Source organism: Puma concolor, chromosome E4, assembly GCF_028749965.1.
Source record: "Puma concolor isolate L17-30 chromosome E4, mPumCon1.1.hap2, whole genome shotgun sequence".
Classification (NCBI taxonomy): Eukaryota; Metazoa; Chordata; class Mammalia; order Carnivora; family Felidae; genus Puma; species Puma concolor.
The window spans coordinates 54,701,886-54,723,528 of record NC_141683.1 but is presented as its reverse complement, the minus strand read 5'-3'; the positions used below and the strand labels follow the sequence as shown (position 1 = coordinate 54,723,528).

Here is a 21,643-nt window from a genome sequence, read left to right as displayed (position 1 = left end):
GTGTTGAGTTTGATAACTTCTTTATAGATTTTGGATACTAACCCTTTATCTGATATGTCATTTGCAACTATCTTCTCCCATTCTGTTGGGTGCCTTTTAGTTTTGCTGACTGTTTCCTTTGCAGTGCAGAAGCTTTTTATCTTGATGAGGTCCCAATAGTTCATTTTTGCTTTTAATTCCCTTGCCTTTGGAGATGTGTCAAACAAGAAATTGCTGCAGCTGAGGCCAAAGAGGTTATTGCCTGTTTTCTCCTCTAGGAGTTTGATGGCTTCCTGTCTTACATTTAGGTCTTTCATCCATTTTGAGTTTATTTTTGTGTCTGGTGTAAGAAAGTGGTCCAAGTTCATTCTTCTGCATGTCGCTGTCCAGTTTTCCCAATGCCATTTGCTGAAGAGACTTTTTTCCATTGGATATTCTTTCCTGCTTTGTCAGTTGCCATATATTTGTGGGTCCATTTCTGGGTTCTTTATTCTATTCCATTGATCTATGTGTCTGTTTTTGTGCCAGTACCATACTGTCTTGATTATTATAGCTTTGTAATACAGCTTGAAGTCTGGCATTGTATTGTCTCCAGCTTTGCTTTTCATTGTCAGGATTGCTTTGGCTATTTGGGGTCTTTTCTGGTTCCATACAAATTTTAGGATTGTTTATTCTAGCTCTGTGAAGAATGCTGGTGTTATTTTGATAGGGATTGCATGCTAGCATTATTGTTAATACAATCATACAAATTATGACAACTATGTGTGCCTTTGGTTTGGAAATTAATCATCTGAATTAAAACTGAAAACATGACCCATCAAATTAGAAAGTTGTTTTTTAGACTAACTGAGGCAACTACTATGGGGGTGAAAAACAGGGAGGCATCATTAAAATGTTTCACACTGGCTTAAAAAAATCAAGTCACAAGTTCATGGTTTCAACCTACCCACAGGATGTATTTATGACTCATTTAACCGGCCAAAGAGGCATATACTACTACTATAAAAAGAATTGAGCAAAAGAATGAATAGATGTATTGAATCTATTAAGTACTGGGCACTTTATGTACTACTACTTCATTTACACCTTCACTAACCTTCTGAAGTCAGTGTTGTTAGCTCCATTAAAAGATACAGAGGAAAGTGAAGGTTAGAGATGCTATACATTGCCCAAGGCCACACTCGTAGTAAGTAGCCAAAGCAAGATTAAAACCCAGGTCTGTTGCCAAATAAAGGGTTTATAAGTAGTAGAAAACAGCACTTAAATGTTTGTCACTGAGTACAGCAGGGAAAAAGAGGCTAATGATTCCTCCACTTTCTTCCAGAAACCTCTCCTTGGCTCCCTACTTGCCATATTCCCACAATTCCATTTCTGCTTTACATCAAGGTGTAAACTACCTTTGGCTTGAGGATATCATAACCAGAAGGGTTAATAAAGGAATCAAAAATAAGATGAAGTGAACTACTCCGGATCAGCCAAAATTGGAATTACCTCCCCTCTTTGGCCCAACCTTTCTTTTTAGTATCACAACAAGTGAGAAATTTCAAAAACCAAGAGATAGACACTGGCTCAAGAATTTCATTTTGCCTTTATCCTCTACAAAATGGGGGGCGTGGGGCAAGAAATACCCTGATACCACCCTTATTCTTGCTTTCTGCATGAAGTCTTCAATGAGCTGAAAAGTCCAGGGCTCCTGATTTGCTGGGGGAGGGAAACACTATCTACAGACAAGATGCTGCTAATATGACCAAGAAGACATTCCAAGTGAGATGTTCTGGCTCCTTATACTGCTTTTCTCAAGGCTAATGTTACAGGCCACTGGTAACATCTAATTTTTTTTTTCTATTTAATATGCATAGTTTAAAAACAGGAAAATATATTTCTAAACAAAAGAGGATTTTAACAAAAAATTTACATGTTTTTAAAACACCTTTACATGTTTTTCCCCTTGTTGAAGATGGTCTCTTTTCTAGAAAGAAACACACAGATGCTTGTAGTACATTAACCCCATTGCTGTCCCAGAAGAAGAAAAATATTTAAATCAGATTATTTCAAAAGCATCCATATGAGAAAGGGATTTTCCTAGCATCCTCCATAATGTTGTCAATGAGCAATGGATCCCAGAAGAGGGATATAAGGAAGGCCACATGTTAGAAATCCTAGTAGCAAGAAAGGTACCATAAATGGAACTGGGAAGGATTAGGGTTCTTTTTTTTTAGTACAAAATGTATTGTCAAATTGGTTTCCATACAACACCCAGTTCTCATCCCAACAGATGCCCTCCTCAATACCCATCACCCACCCTCCCCTCCCTCCCACCCCCCATCAACCCTCAGTTTATTCTCAGTTTTTAAGAGTCTCCCATGGTTTGCCTCCTTCCCTCTCTGTAACTTTTTTTTTCCTTCCCCTTCCCCTCCCCCATGGTCTTCTGTTAAGTTTCTCTGGATCCACATAAGAGTGAAAACATATGGTATCTGTATTTCTCTGTATGACTTATTTCACTCAGCATAACACTCTCCCGTTCCATCCACATTGCTACAAAAGGCCATATTTCATTCTTTCTCATTGCCACGTAGTATTCCATTGTGTATATAAACCACAATTTCTTTATCCATTCATCAGTTGATGGACATTTAGGCTCTTTCCATGATTTGGCTATTGTTGAGAGTGCTGCTATACACATTGGCGTACAAGTGTGGATTAGGGTTAATTCTAATTGAAAAATAATCTCTTTGTGGAAGACTACTACTTACTAAATAGAAAGGGAGTCAACTGAGCAGGTAGTTCATAGTAAGGCAAAAGATCAGACAAGAAAAGGAATCTTTTCCTCCATACAGGCACTGTTATCCACTCACTACAATCCTATAAAGTAGGCACTAGCATTGTTCTCATTTACAGATAAGAAAACAAAAAGAGAAGATAAGTACTTTTCTCTGGGTTGCTGTAAGTTTTTTTTAATGTTTACTTATTTTTGAGAGAGAGTGAGAGCAAGTGAGTGAGAAGGGGCAGAGAGAGGGGGGACAGAAGATTGAAAGCGGGCTTTGTCACAAACCATGAGATCATTCATGAGCTGAGCTGAAGTCAGACACTGAGCCACCCAGGCGCCCCCAGCATTGCTATAAATTAATGAAGGTATATGGTAAGGTCAAAGTCCAAGAATGGGGATGATGAGTCAAAAACAAAAAATAGGCCATGAAGCAAAATACTCACCTATCTAGAATATTTCTCACAGCCTGCCTACCACCACTACTACCAGACTCTTTGAATTGCCCAAATTATGTTGTTCCATGCCTCTACAACTTTGCATATGCTGGGGTTTTTTTCTACCTGAAATAATAATTACAGTAATGAAATAAAATAATACCAGTATAACTTTAATGCTTACTTAGTATTAATGCTGGTGTTTTATAAAATGGAATTCAGAATTCACTCTTTTAAATTAGTGAAACTATTTAATACATTTTAAATATGAAATGTATAAACACAGGATATCAAAGAAAAGTATAAGTATGAAATCGATATGTTGTTTATATTTCCATTATATTAGCAATATAAATTGTCAGATAAAACTGAAAAAATTAAGGATAAAAAACACTATAAAGAAATGTAATTAATCATGAAAGTTTCAAGTGAAACATTATGTGATTTTTCTAAATGTCCAACAATATCACCAAGATATTTCTGAACAATTTTTTTTTAGCTATTGAAGTTTTTCTCACTCAACATTAGTTGGAAGTGGTTATAAACTAAAACCAAGTATTTTACTTCAAATTATCTCACCTCTAATTTGAAGAGAGAGATCTCTGAATAGCTTTTTGCTCTTTTGCAAACAATGCAATCTTTTTATTAAGAGTAAGCTGTGGGGCGCCTGGGTGGCGCAGTCGGTTAAGCGTCCGACTTCAGCCAGGTCACGATCTCGCGGTCCGGGAGTTCGAGCCCCGCGTCAGGCTCTGGGCTGATGGCTCGGAGCCTGGAGCCTGTTTCCGATTCTGTGTCTCCCTCTCTCTCTGCCCCTCCCCCGTTCATGCTCTGTCTCTCTCTGTCCCAAAAATAAATAAACGTTGAAAAAAAAAAAAATTTAAAAAAAAAAAAAAGAGTAAGCTGTAATTTTTCCCCAGAGAAAATATTGCTGGTTCATATTTGTCTTTTTTAGTTTCTTCATGTAAAAGAGATTCCATTTCAGTTTTCTGATCAAATTCAAAATGATGAGATTCATAGGTGACTTAGTTGGGAAGTTTTGGGACTCAAATTATTCTTACAACAGAAATTTTGCAAAGCCACAATATGGGCCATCCAAATTTGTAGACTTCAGTTTGGCTTTTTGTATACATTGAGCAATTAAATAATTTGTTTTCAATCCATACGTGACTCAAATTTCATTTTTTAAATACAAAATAATACTATTATACCTATAAAAAGACCAGTGTTTCAGTTACCTTAAAATAGTGGGTAAATATTCTAGAATATGCACAAGATTGTAATACTAAAATCTGATACTATGATTACTACACTGCCTGCCATGCCTTATCCCTCAACTCTCCTTTGTCTGGTAAACTCTTGGTCATTCTTCAGGATTCAATATAAGTATCGCCTCCTCTGTGAAGCCTTCCCTGACTGTGTCCAATACTTCCAGGTCAAGTTGACTTCTCTCTCCTCTAAGCTATCTTATACCTTATCTCACCATATAGTAATTACTTATTTATTTACATATTTGTTTTCTGCTAAACTGTGAACTTGCCCAAGTCTGAATTCATTCATATTTCTCAGCTCTGAGCACAAGGCTTGGCTGTTCCTCCACCCTTAATAAATGTTTGCTGATTTTATGTGGAAAGAAATTTTTAAACAATAATTTGTTCTGGCTATGCCTGCTTGAGTATAGTCGGGTTTAGTGACCAAAGCCTGGCCCGAACCAGAGGAGGTTCCATAATCAATAAACAAACTACAGAGATCTGTCCTTGGCCCCATAAGAAAACAAGGCATTTCCCAAAAGACCAGAAGTCAGGAAGATGTAACACAAAAGACCTCAAATAGCCAAAGCAACCTTGTGAAAAACAAAAAACAAAAAACAAAAAACCCAGTATGGTACTGGCATAAAAATATACACAGATCCATTGAACAGATAGAAAGCCCAGAAATGAACCCATAACTGTAGCCAATTAATCTTCAACCAAGTAGGAAAGATTATCCAATGGAAAAAAAGACAGACTCTTCAAGAAATGGTGCTGGGAAAACTGGACAGCAACATGCAAAAGAATGAAACTGGGCCACTTTCTTAAACCATACACAAAAATAAATTCAAAATGGATACAAGACCTAAATGTGAGACAGGAAACCATAAATATCTTAGAGGAGAATACACACAGTAACCTCTTTGCTATCAGTAGCAACTTCTTTCTAGATGTTGTCTCTGGAGACAAGGGAAACAAAAGCAAAAATAAATTATTGGGACTTCATCAAAATAAAAAGCTTCTGCACAGGGAAGGAAACAATCAACAAAACTAAAAGGCAACTTATGGAATGGGGGAAGATATTTGCTAATGACATATCTGATAAAGGATTAGTATCCAAAATATATAAAGAACTTATAAAACTCAACATTCAAAAGATGAATAATCCAATTTAAAAATGGGCAAAAGAAATGGATAGACACTTTTCCAAAGAAGACATACGGATACCTGAAAAGATGCTCCATATCACTCATCATCAGGGAAACAAAAATCAAAACTACAATGAGATATAACCTCACACCCATCAGAATGGCTAAAATCAACCACTCAAGAAACAACAGGTGTTGGTGAGGATGTGGAGAAAGAGGAAACCTCTTGCATCGTTGGTGGAAATGCCAACTAGTACAGCCACTCTGGAAAACAGTATGGAGGTTCTTCAAAAAGTTAAAAATAGTACTAACTGAGGATCCAGCAATTGCACTAGTAGGTATTTATCAAAAAAATACTAAAATACCAATTCAAAGTGATACATGCACCCCAATGTTTATAGTAGCATTATCTACAATAGCCAAACTATGGAAACAGCCCAAGTGTTCACTGATGAATAAAGATGTGTCATGTATGTATGTACATATACATACATACATACATACATACATACAATGGAATATTACTTAGCCATCAAAAAGAATGAAATCTTGCCATTTGCAATGACATGGATGGAGTTAGGGAGTATTACACTAAGTGAAATAAGTTAGTCAGAAAAAGATAAATACCACATGATATCACTCATATGTGAAATTTAAAAAACAAAACAAACTAACAAAGGGGAGAGAAAGAGAGAGAGGGAGGCAAACCAAGAAAGAGACTCTTAACTATAGAGAACAAACTGATGGTTACCAGAGGGGAGGTTGCGGGGGGAATGGGTTATGGGGATCAAGGAGTGCACTTGCTGAGATGAATGATGTATGGAAGTGTTGAATTGCTATATTTTATACATGAAACTAATATTATACTATATGTAAACTAACTGGAATTTAAGTAAAAACTTAAAAGGAAACATAAGTAGCTTCTGGGACATCCTTAGGAGGGAGAACAAACTTATGATCACAGAGGCAACTGTGGGGCCCATCTCTGTTGGTATAGATGCAAGCCTGGATACTTCGCAGTTCTATGAACAAAGCATTTATTATGATCCAAACTGCAGCAATGAAGACCTGGGCATGATATTCCAGTGGTTGGCCATGGTTTTGAAGGAGCAAAATCGGGTAACAATAAATCCTGGATTGTCAAGAACAGCTGGGGTATAGACTAGGGCATGGATGGCTACATAATGATCGCCAAAGACCAGGATAACCACTGTGAAACTGCCTCCGTGGCCAGCTTTCCTACTGTGTGGGATGATGGTAATAAAGAGGCCCTTGATTAGGAAGAGAATATGCAAAAGAGGAATTGTATCTTAACACTGACCATATTTTATTGTGTGGGGTAAAGCAGCTGAACCACTGAAGATCCAAGTGTGATTTGATTCTGTGACATTTTACATTGGTAAATGTTCCTCTCTCATTATCACTGTAAACAGCTTTGTATGAATCTGTCTGATAACTTGTGAATGCTCATGTTTTACAACAATGTATGAAATCAGCAAAACTAAAAGGCAACCAATGGAATGGGAGAAGATATTTGCAAATAACATATCAGATAAAGGGTTAGTACCCAAAATCTATAAAGAACTTACCAAACTCAATACTCAAAACACAAATAATCCAGTGAAGAAATGGGCAAAAGACATGAATAGACACTTGTCCAAAAAAAAGACATCCAGATGGCTAACAGACACATGGAAAAATGCTCAATATCACTCATCATCAGGGAAATACAAATCAAAACCACAATGAGATACCACCTCACACCAGTCAGAATGGCTAAAATTAGTAACTCAAGCAACGGCAGATGTTGGTAAGGATGCCGAAGAGCCCTTTTGCACTGCTGGTGGAACACAAACTGGTGCAGCCACTCTGGAAAACAGTATGGAAGTTCCTCAAAAATTAAAAATAGAAATACCCTACGACCCAGCAATTGCACTACTAGGTATTTATCCAAAGGATGCAGATGTGCTGTTTCAAAGGGGCACATGCACCCCAATGTTTACAGCAGCACAATCGACAATAGCCAAAGCATGGGAAGAGCTCAAATGTTCATCATTGACTGAATGGATAAAGATGTGGTATATATATATATATATATATATATATATATATATATATATATATACACACACACACACACACACACACATACATGCAATGGAGTATTACTTGGCAATCAAAAAGAATGAAATCTTGCCATTTGCAACAACATGGATGGAACTAGAGTGTATTATGCTAAGCGAAATTGGTCAGAGAAAGAAAATATCATATGACCTCACTCATAGGTGGAATTTAGGATAAAAAACAGATGAACATAAGGGAAGGGAAGCAAAAATAATAGAAAAACAGGGAGGGGGCAAAACATAAGAGACTCAAACACAGAGAACAAACTCAAGGTCACTGGAGGAGTTGTGGGTCGAGGGAGGGGCTAAATGGGCAAGAGGCATTAAAGAGGACACTTGGAATGAGCACTGGGTGTTATATGTAGGGGATGAGTCACTGGATTCTACTCCTGAAATCATTATTGCATTATATACCAACTAACTTGGATGTACTTGGATGTACAGTAAATAAATAAATAACAAATAAAATAAAACTATGTGTTAAGTTTTACCTTTTAAAATAAAACCGTTTGAAAGTGAAAGAAAGAAAGAAAAAGGGAAGGGAAGGGAAGGAAGGAAAGGACAAAAGAAAGAAGAGAATGGTTGTATGGGCAGAGAATGGCTATAAGTATTGGTTATTTCCCTCATGAGCATATGGCTGACTGGGAGCTGCAGGTTGCTGCCAGGATCACAAAAGTATCACACTGCTTATTGCTAGACTGAGGAAAGATCAAAATTCAAAGTGTGGTTTGTACTGAATGTGTATCAGTTTCACACCATCGTAAAGTTGAAAAATTGTAAGACAAGCCATCATTAAGTCAGGAACTATCTGTGGTCCCCCCTTATCCGCAATTTCACTTTTCACAGTTCTGGACACCTGCAGCCAACAGCGGTCTGGAAGCAGATGATCCTCCTTCCAATGTACCATCAGAAGGTCAATAGCATCCTATTGCTATGTCACAATGCCTACGTCATTCACTTCATCTCATCATGTAGGCATTTTATCATCTCATATCATCACAAGAAGGGTGAGTGCAGTACAATAAGGTATTTTGAGACACGTTTACATAACTTTTATTATAGTATAATTTTTCTATTTTATTATTAGTTATTATTAATCTCATACTGTGCCTAGTTTATAAGTTAAACTTTATCATAGAATATATATGTATAGAAAAAAAACATAGTATATATAGGGTTTGGTACTATCTGCAGTTTTAAGTAGCCACCAGGGTCTTAGAATGTATGCCCCAGAGATAAGAGGAAACTACTGTACTTGAATAATCATCTTCGTACATGTTTCCTTGTGAGATGTGTGAGATTTTCTCAAAGATATATATCTAGAAATGGGATTCTAGATCATAGGGTACATCTATTTGCAACTTTATATAAATGTTTTTCAAAGCGGTTATACAATTTACACTCCTTCCAGCAGAGTAAAAGAATTCCCACTTCCCCTACCTTCACCAGTACTCAATGCTGTCAGATATTAACATTTTTATCAAGCTACCAGTAGCGGTAGCTCATTGTTGAAATTTGCATTTTAATAGTGAATTTGAGGACATTTTTATATACCTATTGGCCATGAACATTTCTCTTCCATGAATTGTTTGTTCCTATCTCTTGGGATCCTCTCTCTCTGCCCCTTTCTCTGCTCTATCTCTCACTCAAAATAAATAAACTCTTAAAATAAATAAACAAACAAACATTTTAAAAACATATATATATATACACGTATGTTTATATATATGATATATTTTTCCTTTAATAGCTTTGTTTTCATGTCTTATTTTAAGATACTGAGTGATATCTCAAGAATCCTCCTCTATGTTTCACAAAGTTTGAAGTTTTCTCTTTTCACGTTCATATCTTGCATGAAACTGTAATTGATTTTTGTGCACAGTACAACGTAGGATCTAATTTAACTTTTTTCCAGATGAATAACCACTGTTCTCCACATATTAAATAGCTCATCATTTCCCCACTGAAATTTAGGGTCAGCTTCTCAGTTTGTATTTTTTAAAAACCTTAATGTGATATTAATTAGATTGATAAGTTAATTTGGAAGAAATTGCCTCTTTATGATATTTAATCTCACTGTCTAAAACATATATTTAATTTGGGTATTCTTTGATGTAATTCAATAAAGTTTAAAGTTTTTGCCATAAATATCTTACAATTCTTTTATCAGATTTATTCCTAATCTCTGTACAGTTTTGCTGTGAATAAGATTTGTATTTTTATTACAGTCTCTGATCATTGATGGTTTATAGAAAGCTACTGATCTGGGATATTGGTCTTATGTTCACATTCTTGCTAAATTAAATTCTATTAGTACTATAGTACACTCCCTTGGAGGGAGTTTCATTTCTTCCACTCAGATCCTTATATTCAGTAGTCTACTGGTAAATATTTACCAACTAGTTCTCTGGGAAGAAATCCTTGATTTGTACCATTAGCAATTTCCATGATATATATATACTCCTAACATGGCCAACTTCAAGCTACCAATGCGATGTCAATGAATTACAAACCCTCTGAAATTTTAACAATCAGCTTGCAAGAGCAGGTTAAAGCCAGCTCCAGTACAGTACAGTGTTAGGTCTCTTATTTATTTTTCTTGTCTTACTGTACTAGCTAGGACTGCCACTATAATGACAAATAAAAGCCATGATAGTGAATATCATAGTCTTGTTTCTGATTTAATGAATGTTTCTAAAGATTCAATATCAGGTAACCTTGCTTCAGGTTTTTGATAGAGAGCTTTAAGGAAGGTTTCTTCTATTTCCCTAAGAGCTTTCATGATGAATGAATGCAACATTGTTTTCAAAAAGACTCTTCTACATCTATTGAAATGATTGTGCAATTTTGTTCATTTAGTCTTTTAATGTAGTGAATTACACTAATATTTTGTCTAATGTTAAAATCAAGCTTGCATTAATGGGATAAATCCAACCTAGTACAATACATTTTGTAATACACAATCTTAGATTCAATTTGTTAATATTTTAAGATGTTTGAATCTTTGTTATTAAATGAAATTGGCCTATAATTATTCTTTCTACTACTCTCCTTAACTAGTTTTGCTATAAAAGTTCTATCTCTCATAAAATAAATTAAGCAGTTTTCCAACTCTTTATATTCTCTGAACATTGTATAAGCTAGAGATTACCTATTCCCTAAAAGTGCAATAAACCTTACCTTTTAAAATATCTGAGCCTAGAGTAAGGTGGGGGTGGAGAAAGGAGGCCTATTTTTATTACTTACTCATTTTTTTTCAAAATAACCATTGATCTAGTCAAGATTTCAATTTTTTTCTTGAATTAATTTTGGTAATTTACACTTTGTAAGAAAATTGTCTATTTCATCCAAGTTTCCAAATGTATTGTCATAGTTATTTATAATATTTTCTAATGATTTTTGAAGTCTTAGCTTTTCCTTTGTGAATGCTCTATTTTTAAAAATTCCAAATATTATTTATGCTCTCGATCTCTCTGATATTATCAAATATCAAAAATCACCCAATATTATCAAAGGTTTTTCAACTGTGTTGAAAGCAGATTTGGGATTTTTGTTGTTGCTGTTGTTTACTTTCTACAGTTTATTTATTTTTTATAATTTACATCCAAGTTAGTTAGCACATGGTGCAATAATGATTTCAGGAGTAGATTCCTTAAGCCCCTTGCCCATTTAGCCCATCCCCCCTCCCACAACCCCTCCAACAACCCTCTGTTTGTTCTCCATATTTTTTTTTTAATTTTTTTTTCAACGTTTATTTATTTTTGGGACAGAGAGAGACAGAGCATGAATGGGGGAGGGGCAGAGAGAGAGGGAGACACAGAATCGGAAACAGGCTCCAGGCTCTGAGCCATCAGCGCAGAGCCCGACGCGGGGCTCGAACTCACGGACCGCGAGATCGTGACCTGGCTGAAGTCGGGCACTTAACCAACTGCGCCACCCAGGCGCCCCTGTTCTCTATATTTAAGAGTCTCTTATGTTTTGTCCCCCTCCTTGTTTTCATATTATTTTTGCTTCCCTTCCCTTCCCTTATGTTCATCTGTTTTGTGTCTTAAAGTCCTCATATGAGTGAAGCCATATGATATTTGTCTTTCTCTGAGTAATTTCACTTAGCATAATACACTCTAGTTCCATCCACGTAGTTGCAAATGGCAAGATTTCATTCTTTTTGATTGTCAAGTAATACTCCACTATATATATACATATATACAATCTTCTTTATCCATTGATCAGTCAGTGGACATTTGGGCTCTTTCCATACTTTAGCTATTGCTGATAGTACTGCTATAAACATTGGGGTACATGTGTCCCTTTGAAACAGCACACCTGTATCCCTTGGATAAATACCTAGTAGTGCAATTGGTGGGTCATAGGGTAGTTCTATTTTTAATTTTTTGAGGAACCTCCATACTGTTTTCCAGAGTGGCTGCACCAGTTTGCATTCCCAAGCAGATTTTGGTTTTGTTGATCCTCTCTATTGTTTCTTTATTTTCAATATCATTACTTCTACTTTTTTCCTACTCTTCTTTCTTTGGATTACTCAGTTGTTCTTTTTTTCTAACTCCTTGAGTTAAATGCCTTGCTTATGATTTTCAATGTTTCTTATATTCTATTATATGTATTAAGCTAGAATTTAAATTTTAGTTTTATTCCACAGGTTCTGACATGGAGTGATCCTCTTGTCACCTAAATATTTCATAATTTCTAGTGTATATTCTAGGACCAACATATAATTTAAAGAGTGCTTCTGTTTTCCAAATTATAGGGGATTTTCAGTTCTCTTTTTGTTACTACTTTCTAACCTTATTTAATTATGTTTAGAGAACAAAGACATATGCTCTAGATTCTTTGATATTTGTTGAGACTTCCTTTATGGACTTAATTGTGATCAATTTTTTAAAATGTTCCATGGGAGCATTAAGAAAATACATATTCCTGGGGTGCCTGGGTGGCTCAGTCAGTTAAGCATCCGACTTTGGCTCAGGTTATGATCTCAAGGTTTGTGAGTTCAAGCCCCGCCTCAGGCTCTGTGCTGACAGCTCAAAGCCTGGAGCCTGCTTCGGATTCTGTGTCTCCCTCTCTCTCTGTCCCTCCTCCTCTCACTCTGTCTCTCAAAAATAAATAAATACTTAAGAAAAATTCTTGGCGGGGGCACCTGGTGGCTCAGTTGGTTAAGCATCCGACTTCAGCTCAGGTCATGATCTTGCAGTTCATGAATTTGAGCCCCTCATCAGGCTCTGTGCTGACAGTTCAGAGCCTGGAGCCTGCTTCAGATTCTGTGACTCCCTATCTCTGCCCCTCTCCTGTTGATACTCTGTCTCTCTCTGTTTCTCTCTCTCTCTCTCAAAATAAATAAACATTAAAAAATATTTTAAAATGTTTTTAAATGCATATTCCCTATTTTCTGGAAGTCATTGTTATTTTTAATTTTCTTCAATGAACATATTTGCAACCTGAAAAAAAAAAGGTGGCTGAACAAAAAGATATAATTAGATCATGACTACAAAACTAAAAAATCTTCAAAGGAGTGATAATATTATTGTTAAGCACTTATTATATATCAACTTAGCATGTGCCAATTACAGTGATAAGATATTTATATTTACTGTCTTTTTTAATCCACACAGCATCCTACAAGGAAAATACAATCATTATCCCCATTTTGCAGATGAGGAAACGGAAGCACCGAAACATTAGGTAACTTGCCCAAGTCACACTGCTAATCACGAGTGAAGTCTACGTACTTATCTACTGAGCTATATCATCATGTACACAGATACCCACATTTTCATATATATGCATATGTATATAATATATGTAAAATATAAGCAGGCATAGCAAATTCATCCAACTTTAAATATAGTACATAGCATCTTTAGGTAGTCATAAGTAATACTGATGAGAGAAAAAAAACAAAATACCTCTGGTGGTTTTTTCGTTCAGATTCACACCATATTTTGCCAAAGCTCTAATCACATCACTTTGCCCAGCCATGCAAGCTGCATACAACAAATTTCTCCCAATGATGTCTTCTTCCAAGAGTAGCTGCATGGCCTGTTCATGATGAAGGTTCTCAGGATCCTCAAAAATCTTCTGCAAACCTTCTACATCCCCTGTGAGGGCAGGTTGTAAGACAGGATTAAGGGTGCCTATTTCTTCTGGTTCTTTTGATTCTCCTTCATCATCACCTTCTTCTTCATCATCTTCTTGCTGTGAGAAAAATATTGATCTTTCTGAACTCTCTGACTCTGGAGGTCCGTCTGGCTCCATTAACTCCAAAATTACCTGAGGCCAAAAAAAAAAAAAAAAAAGTAATAGAAATCTCTCAAACAAATCAGTATTTGTTTATTCAATTAGTCAGCTGATAATACAGATAGGATGAAAATACTTAACTGGCTGAAAATAATTATAACAGTAAATTCAACAGGAACAGAAGAAGAAACAGATCAATGTGGGCTAGATTCATTAGGAAAAGATTGAAAGAGAAATTGAAAAGAATGTTAAAGAGACTCACCTGCCTAAACAAGGGTCCATGTTGGGGAAAAGTGAGAAATATAGTGAGATTATCAGAGCCAGATTAAAACTTTAAACGTTAGGTACTGACACTGACAGAATTATTCACTCAGTAATGCTTACTGAAAGCTTACTAATATACTGCGTGCTATGTAGGCACTGAGTAAATTACAAAGAAGAATCAAATTTATTTCCTGGCCTCAGTGACTATTTCAAAGGAGAAAATATCACATGCACAAAATAAGTGTGATAAAAGGTAACAAGTGTTAAGTATCATAAGACATGAAGTATGCTATGGTAGTTCAGAAGGGATGAGATTAATTCCAGGTACAATTAATCATGGAATTCTTAGTGTTCCTTCTGGCAGAACACATATTAAATTGGTAATGATTCAGAGAACAGTAGCACAGTCCTCTTCATATGTATAAGAATGTTTGTAGGGGCACCTGGGTGGCTCAGTTGGTTAGGCATCATACTCCTGATTTTGGCTCAGGTCATGATCTCACAGTTCAGGAGACTGAGCCCCAAGTCCGGCTCCATGCTAACAGTATGAAGCCTGCTTAGGATTCTCTCTCCCTCTCTCTCTGCCCCTCCCCTGCTAGCACTCTCTCTCTCCCCCTCTCTCTCCAAATAAATAAATAAACATTTTTTTAAAATATTAAAAAAAAAAAAAAGAATGCTTGTAGCATCACTGTTCAAAACAACAAAAATCCCAGGCAGGAAAAAAAAACAAAGCCCACAAACAGGAGCATAAACTGTGGCATATTCACACAAAATAATATATAGTAGTTAAATGAATAAATTAGGGTGATACCATGTGGTCAGCTTATAACACGGCTCCCAATGACCCTCACCCTGCCTCCTGGTATTCATACCCTTGTGTAATTCCCTCCCTTTGAATGCAGGCTGGATATAGCAACTCTCTTCTAATGAGAATATAGCAACAGTGATGGGATGTTATTTCCATAATTTAGTTATAACAGACTGTGACTTAGGTCTTGTTGGTATTCTCTCCCTGGTTCTTCTCACATAGTATGATGGGCAGGGCCACCTCTCAAGAAACAGAGGGCAACCTCTGGCCAACAGCCAGTAAGGAATGGAAGTCCTGAATCCATTAGCCCATGAGGAACTTAACTCTGACAACAATCATTGATAGAGTTTGGAAGTGGATCTGCCCCAGGTCAGCTTTGAGATAACTGTGGTCCCAAGCAACACCTTGACTGTAGCCTCATGAGAGACACTAAAGTAAAAGATTTAGCTAAGTTGTGCCCTGATTCATGAGTCAGAGAAACTGGGAGATAAAGAACGTGTGCTGTTTTAAGCTACCAAGTCTGGGGGTAATTTGTCACACAAAAATAAATAGCTGAAGCACACAACAATATGAGTGAATCTTAGCAACACAATATTAGTAGGAAAAAGTAAATCCAAAAGACTATATGTATCAAGATCTATTTTTGTAAAGTTCAAAGAAATTAAAATTAAAGTGGACTTTTTAGGAATGTGAATAGACTCAGTAACACTAGTTTTTAAAAAAGAAGAAAAGCAAGGGGCACCTGGGTGGCTCCGTCAATCAAGTGTCCGACTTCAGCTCGGGTCATGATCTTGCAGTTCGTGGGTTCAAGCCCTGCGTCAGGCTCTGTGCTGACAGCTCAGAGCCTGGAGCCTGCTTCAGATTCTGTGTCTCCCTCTCTCTCCCTTTCTGAAATTTACATTAAAAAAATTTTTTTAAAAAAAGAAGAAAAGCAAAATTCAACACAAGATTCAGGATCATGTTTATGGTGGGAGGGTAGGGGGAAGACACAGGAAATGGGATAAATGGCTTCATATATTTAGTAAAGAATATGGCATTTAAGCTGGGCCATAGAGAATGGGAAAGATTTGGTCATTCAGAAGTCAGAAGGAAGGGAAATCTACTGAGGCAGAATAACATCTCTATCTCACATAGCCCTACACTAATCTCTACCTTCACTAAATGTATATACTTGTAGGCTGTTGAAGTTAGGAATTTTTTGGTTACAAATAACAGAAAAATAGTAAGATCAACTTCTAAAAGTAAAAGATTATTTTCTCACATAACAAGAAATTTAAAGGTGGAAATGGTTCATCAGCTAACTCTCCACCCCCCAACACACACACAGACACACAGACACACACACACACACACACACACACACACACACATTCTTAGAGAACCCCAATTGAGAGAATTCTAGTGGAAGATAAGGCTAACGTCCCACCATGAAGGCCAGATACAAGACCCTCCTCCTCTCCATCGCAGCACAAGCTTGGAGGCAAGAACACAAATTAGGCTCGACCAATCAGCTGCTCAGTCCCAGGATCTTGACACTTCTTTTAGTGTTGTTTTTTTTTGATCGCTGCATTTTTTACTGACATATAACATTGTATTAGTTTAAGGTATACAACATAATAATCTGATCTGTGTATATATCATAAAATGAATACAAAATGATTATAAAATAAATTAACATCTATCACCTGACCAAATTACACAACTTTTTTCTCGTGATGCAAACTTTTAAGATTTAATCTCTTAGCAACTTTCAAATACAATGCAGTATTGTATTGAATTCAATACAGTATTGTTAGCTATAGTCACTGTGCTGTACAGAACATTCCCAGAACATATGCATCTTATAACTGTAAGTTTTTACCTTTTGACCCCCTTTACCCATTTCACCGACCCCTAACTCCACCTTTGGCAACCACCCATCTATTCTCTGTGAGTTCAGTTTTTTTAGCTTTCACATGTAAGTGACCAGGATCTTGATTCTGGGACATATGAACATGGGCCATATGAACATGAGGCTAGTCATTCGACACAGTGACAACAAGAGTGTACTGATCAAACTTCCTCCTGGGTACCTGCTTTGGTTCTTGCAGTCTGCCCCTCCAGAGCTGCCTTGGTTTCCTGCTCATCTCTAGGCTCCTCGTTATCATATGGGCCCCTGATACATTACTCAGACACAGCTGTCTTCTCCCAAATCTGATCTCCCCTTCTTTAGGAATAGAGCCCTGTTCTTTATTCTTTTAATCACACATTTAAAAAAAAAACAATATTTATATTGGAATACAACTATTTCCCAGTCTCCCTTGCAACATGGTGTGGCCATATGTCCAAATAGTACACATAAGATGTAAGTAGTGATATAGTATGAAACTTCTAGGAAAGTGTAATTCCTTCTCACTGGATTGCAAGCATGCACACAGCCATTAGCTTGCACAGCTAACTTAGACCAGGAGGTAGGTGTCCTGTCAAAATGCATATATATAATTTAATATGTTATATTGTATATAGTATATATAATTTTTTAAAAAAATGTTTTAATGTTTATTTACTTTTGAGAGAGAGAGAGAGAGAAGAGAGAGAGAGCAGGGGAGGGGCAGAGAGAGTGGAAGATACAGAATCCAAAGCAGGCTCCAGGCTCTGAGCTGTCAGCACAGAGCCCGACTTGGGGCTCAAACTCACAAACTGAGAGATCATGACCTGAGCCGAAGTCAGATGCTTAACCTGAGCCACTCAGCGTTCCTAGTACATATAATTTTTATTTGTATTATATATATTAGTTTGTATCTCCTTTCAATTTTCCATATGTAAATATAGATATAATTTCTATTAGTAGGGTAACCAAATAACTTATTGTTCAGTAGTAATGGATACTTTGTCCTGGGAACATTGCATTATGGGGCATACTTGCATGTATGTTATTTTGATATTTATTATCTCCAGGCTGCTCGCCCCGGGGGGCTGCTCGCCCCGGGCCTCCAGTCCTTGAGTCACTCACCATGGCTCACCATGGCTGAAGCCACTCCCTGTACCTGAGAGAAAGGTGTCACAGAATCCCAAACAGCCTCCAGAACCTGGGGTCTCAGCTCAGAAACTCCCGGGGATGGTCCGAAAAATGGGAGACACAGAATCCCAAGCAGCCCCTCCAGGGGCTGTGCAGTGAGCACAAAATCCCAAGGGAGACACAAGCTAGAATCACAAAATGCCAACAAACCCTGTGGTCTTGTTATGCCCAGAATTCGTGATCCCCAAAGACCACCAGGGAGCCGAGTCCCATGCAAAAGCAAAAGAGCCTTTATTCCAGCTAGCTGGAGCTCAATCCCCTACCTGCACCAACGCCGCGGTGAGATACCAGGGAGAGAGAGCAAGTTTCAAAAGCACAAAGGTTTTATAGGGGTCTAGGGGCAGTTGGTGAGGTAATGGCTGTGGCCTCAGCCGATTGGCTGGGTAAGGGTCGTGGCCTCGGCCGATTGGCTGGGTAAGGGTTGGAGTCCTGTTACGCAGGTCACTGGGCGTGTTTTGATCAGGAAGTTTGAAAGGGTGAGCAGGAGGTTGTTACTCAAGGGGAGGAGGATCGGTCTGAGGTTTCTGCGATTTTCCCGGGAAAGGGGTCATGTCGGGGTCATAGTCACTCAAGGTGGAGGACACAGAACAAGATGGAGTCGGCCAGCATAGGCTCGCCCTTTCAGTCTCAGATCAGAAACTCCCAGGATAGGTCTGAAGGATGCGAGCCACACAATCCCAAACAGCTGCTGTGAGCCCCGGCCTCCAGGCCCTGAGTCACTTACGATGACTTACCATGGCTGATGCCGCTCCCTGTACCTGGGAGAATGGGGTCACAGAATCCCAAACACCCGCCAGACCCTGGGATCTCTTCTCAGAAACTCCCGGGGAAGGTCTGAGGGATTGGAGACACAGAATGGGTAGTGCCCCTGCTCGCCCCGGGCCTCCAGGTCCTGAGTCACTTACCATGGATCACCATGGCTGTAGCCTCTCCCTGTACCTGAGAGAAAGGGGTCACAGAATCCCATACAGCCTCCAGACCCTGGTGTCTCAGCAGAGAAACTTCTGGGGAAGGTCCGAGAAATGGGAGACACAGAATCCCAAGCAGCCCCTCCAGGGGCTGTGCAGCAAGCACAAAATCCCAAGCGAGACACATGCCTGAATCCCAAAAAGCCAACAAATCCTGTTGTCTCAGCTCAGAAACTCCCGGGTTAGGTCTGAGGGATGCGGGACACAGAATCACAAGCAGCTGCTGTGAGCCCCATCCTCCAGGCAATGAGTCTATTACCATGGCTTACCAAGGATGAAGCTGCTCCCTGTACCTGAGAGAAAGGGGTCACAGAACCCCACAAAGCCTCCAGACGCTGGGGTCTCATCTCAGAAACTCCCGGGGAATGTCCGAGGGATGAAAGACACAGAATTCCAAGCAGCCCATCCAGGGGCTGTGCAGCAGGCACAAAATTCCCAGCGAGACACATGCCTGAATCCCAAAAAGCCAACAAACCCTGTGGTCTCAGCTCACCAACTCCCGGGATAGGTCCGAGGGATGCGAGACACAGCATCCCAAGCAGCCGCTGGCAGCCCCGGCTTCCAGGCCCTGAGTCACTTACCGTGGCTCACCATGGCTGAAGCTGCTCCCTGTACCTGAGAGAAAGGGGTCACAGAAGCCCAAAGAGCCTCCAGACCCTGGGGTCTCAGCTCAGAAACTCCCCGGATAGGTCCGAGGGATGCGAGACACAGAATGGGTAGTGCCCCTGCTCGCCCTGGGCCTCAGGGCATGGAGGCCTGGGGCGAGCAACCCCCGGCCTGGAGGCCCGGGGCCAGCAGGGGCACTACCCATTCTGTGTCTCCAATCCCTCAGACCTTCCCCGGTAGTTTCTGAGCAGAGAACCCAGGATCTGTCGGGTGTTTGGGATTGTGTGACCCCATTCTCTCATGTACAGGGAGCGGCTTCAGCCATGGTAAGGCATGGTAAGTGACTCAGGGCCTGGAGGACGAGGCTCGCAGCAGCTGCTTGGGATTGTATGTCTTGCCTCTCTCGCACCTATCCCGGGAGTTTCTGACCTGACACCACAGGGTTTGATGTCGTTTTGGAATTCTAGCTTGTGTCTCGCTAGGGATTTTGTACTCGCTGCATAGACCCTGGATGGGCAGATGGGATTCTGTGTCTCCCATTTCTGGGTCGTTCCCCGGGAGTTTCTGAGGTGAGACCCCAGCGTGTGGAGGCTGTTTGGGATTCTCTGCCCCTTTCTCTCAGATACAGGGTGCAGATTCAGCAATGGTGAGCCTTGGTAAGTGACCACGGGCATGGAGGCCAGGGGCTGCTCGCCCCGGGCCTGGAGGCCCGGGGCGAGCAGGGCACTACCCATTTTGTGTCTCCAATCCCTAGGAACCACCCCGGGAGTTTCTGAGAACCCAGGGTCTGATGGGTGTTTGAGATTCTGTGACCCCATTCTCTCAGGTACACTGAGCGGCTACAGCCATCGTAAGGCATGGTAAATGACTCAGGGCCTCGAGGCCGGGGCTCGCAGCAGCTGATTGGCATTGTGTGTCTCGCATCCATGTGACCTATCCCGGGAGTTTCTGAACTGAGAACACAGGGTTTTGTGACTCTAGCTTATGTGTCCCTTGGGATTTGTGCTCGCTGCACATTTACTGGAGGGGCTACTTGGGATTATGTGTCCCTCCGATTACTCGGACCATGCCCAGGAGATTCTGAGCTGAGACCCCAGGATCTGGAGGCTGTTTGGGATTCTGTGACCCCTTTATCTCAGGTACAGGGAGCGGCTTCAGCCATGGTGAGCCATGGTAAGTGACCCCAGGCGAGGAGGCCCGGGGCGAGCGGCCCCCAGCGAGGAGGCCTGGGGCGAGCAGCCCCGGGCAAGGGGGCCCGGGGCAAGCGGCCCCGGGCCAGAAGGCCCCGGGCGAGCGGCCCCGGGCGAGGAGGCCCGGGGCGAGCAGCCATGGTAACTGATTCAGGGCCTGGAGGCACGGGCTCCAAGCAGGTGTTTGGGATTCTGTGTCTCGCATCCCTTGGTCCTAACCCGGGAGTTTCTGAGCTGAGACCAAGGGTTTGTTGGCTGTTTAGGATTCAGGCATATGTCTCCTTGGGATTTTGTGCTCGCTGCATAGCCCCTGGAGGGGCTGCTTGGGATTCTGTGTCTCCCACTTCTCCAACCTTCCCCTAAGGTTCTCAGCTGAGACCCCATGGTCTGGAGGCTGTGTGGGATATTCTGACCTGTTTCTCTCAGGTATAGGGAGAGGCTTCAGCCATGATGAGCCATGGTAAGAGACAGCCCCGGGCGAGGAGGCCCGGGGTGAGCAGCCCCAGGGGAGGAGGCCCCGGGGCGAGCAGCCAAGGGGGAGGAGGCCCGGGGCAAGCAGTCCCAGGCGAGGAGGCCCGGGGCGAGCAGGGGCACTACCCATTCTGTGTCTCCAATCCCACGGACCTTCCCCAGGAATTTCTGAGCAGATAACCCCGGGTCTGGCGGGTGTTTGGGATTCAGTGACCCCATTCTCTCCGGTCCAGGGAGCGGCTTCAGACAAGGTAAGGCAAGGTAAGTGACTCAGGGCCTGGAGGCCGGGGCTCGCAGCTGCCACTTGGAATTTTGTGTCTCGCTTCCCTCG

At 40.2% G+C, this 21,643-nt stretch overlaps 1 protein-coding gene across 2 annotated transcripts in view; it reads right to left on the bottom strand.

Annotated features, from left to right (window-relative positions):
• The window catches only part of ANKRD45 (ankyrin repeat domain 45), a 338,931-nt gene that overhangs the window by 29,023 nt on the left and 288,265 nt on the right, over positions 1-21,643 (bottom strand). For both annotated transcript variants that reach the window (XM_086694875.1, XM_086694876.1), the window contains exon 2: positions 13,617-13,980. In XM_086694875.1, the coding sequence (XP_086551001.1) occupies positions 13,617-13,980 (364 nt within the window). The remainder of the gene's footprint in view (positions 1-13,616; positions 13,981-21,643) is intronic.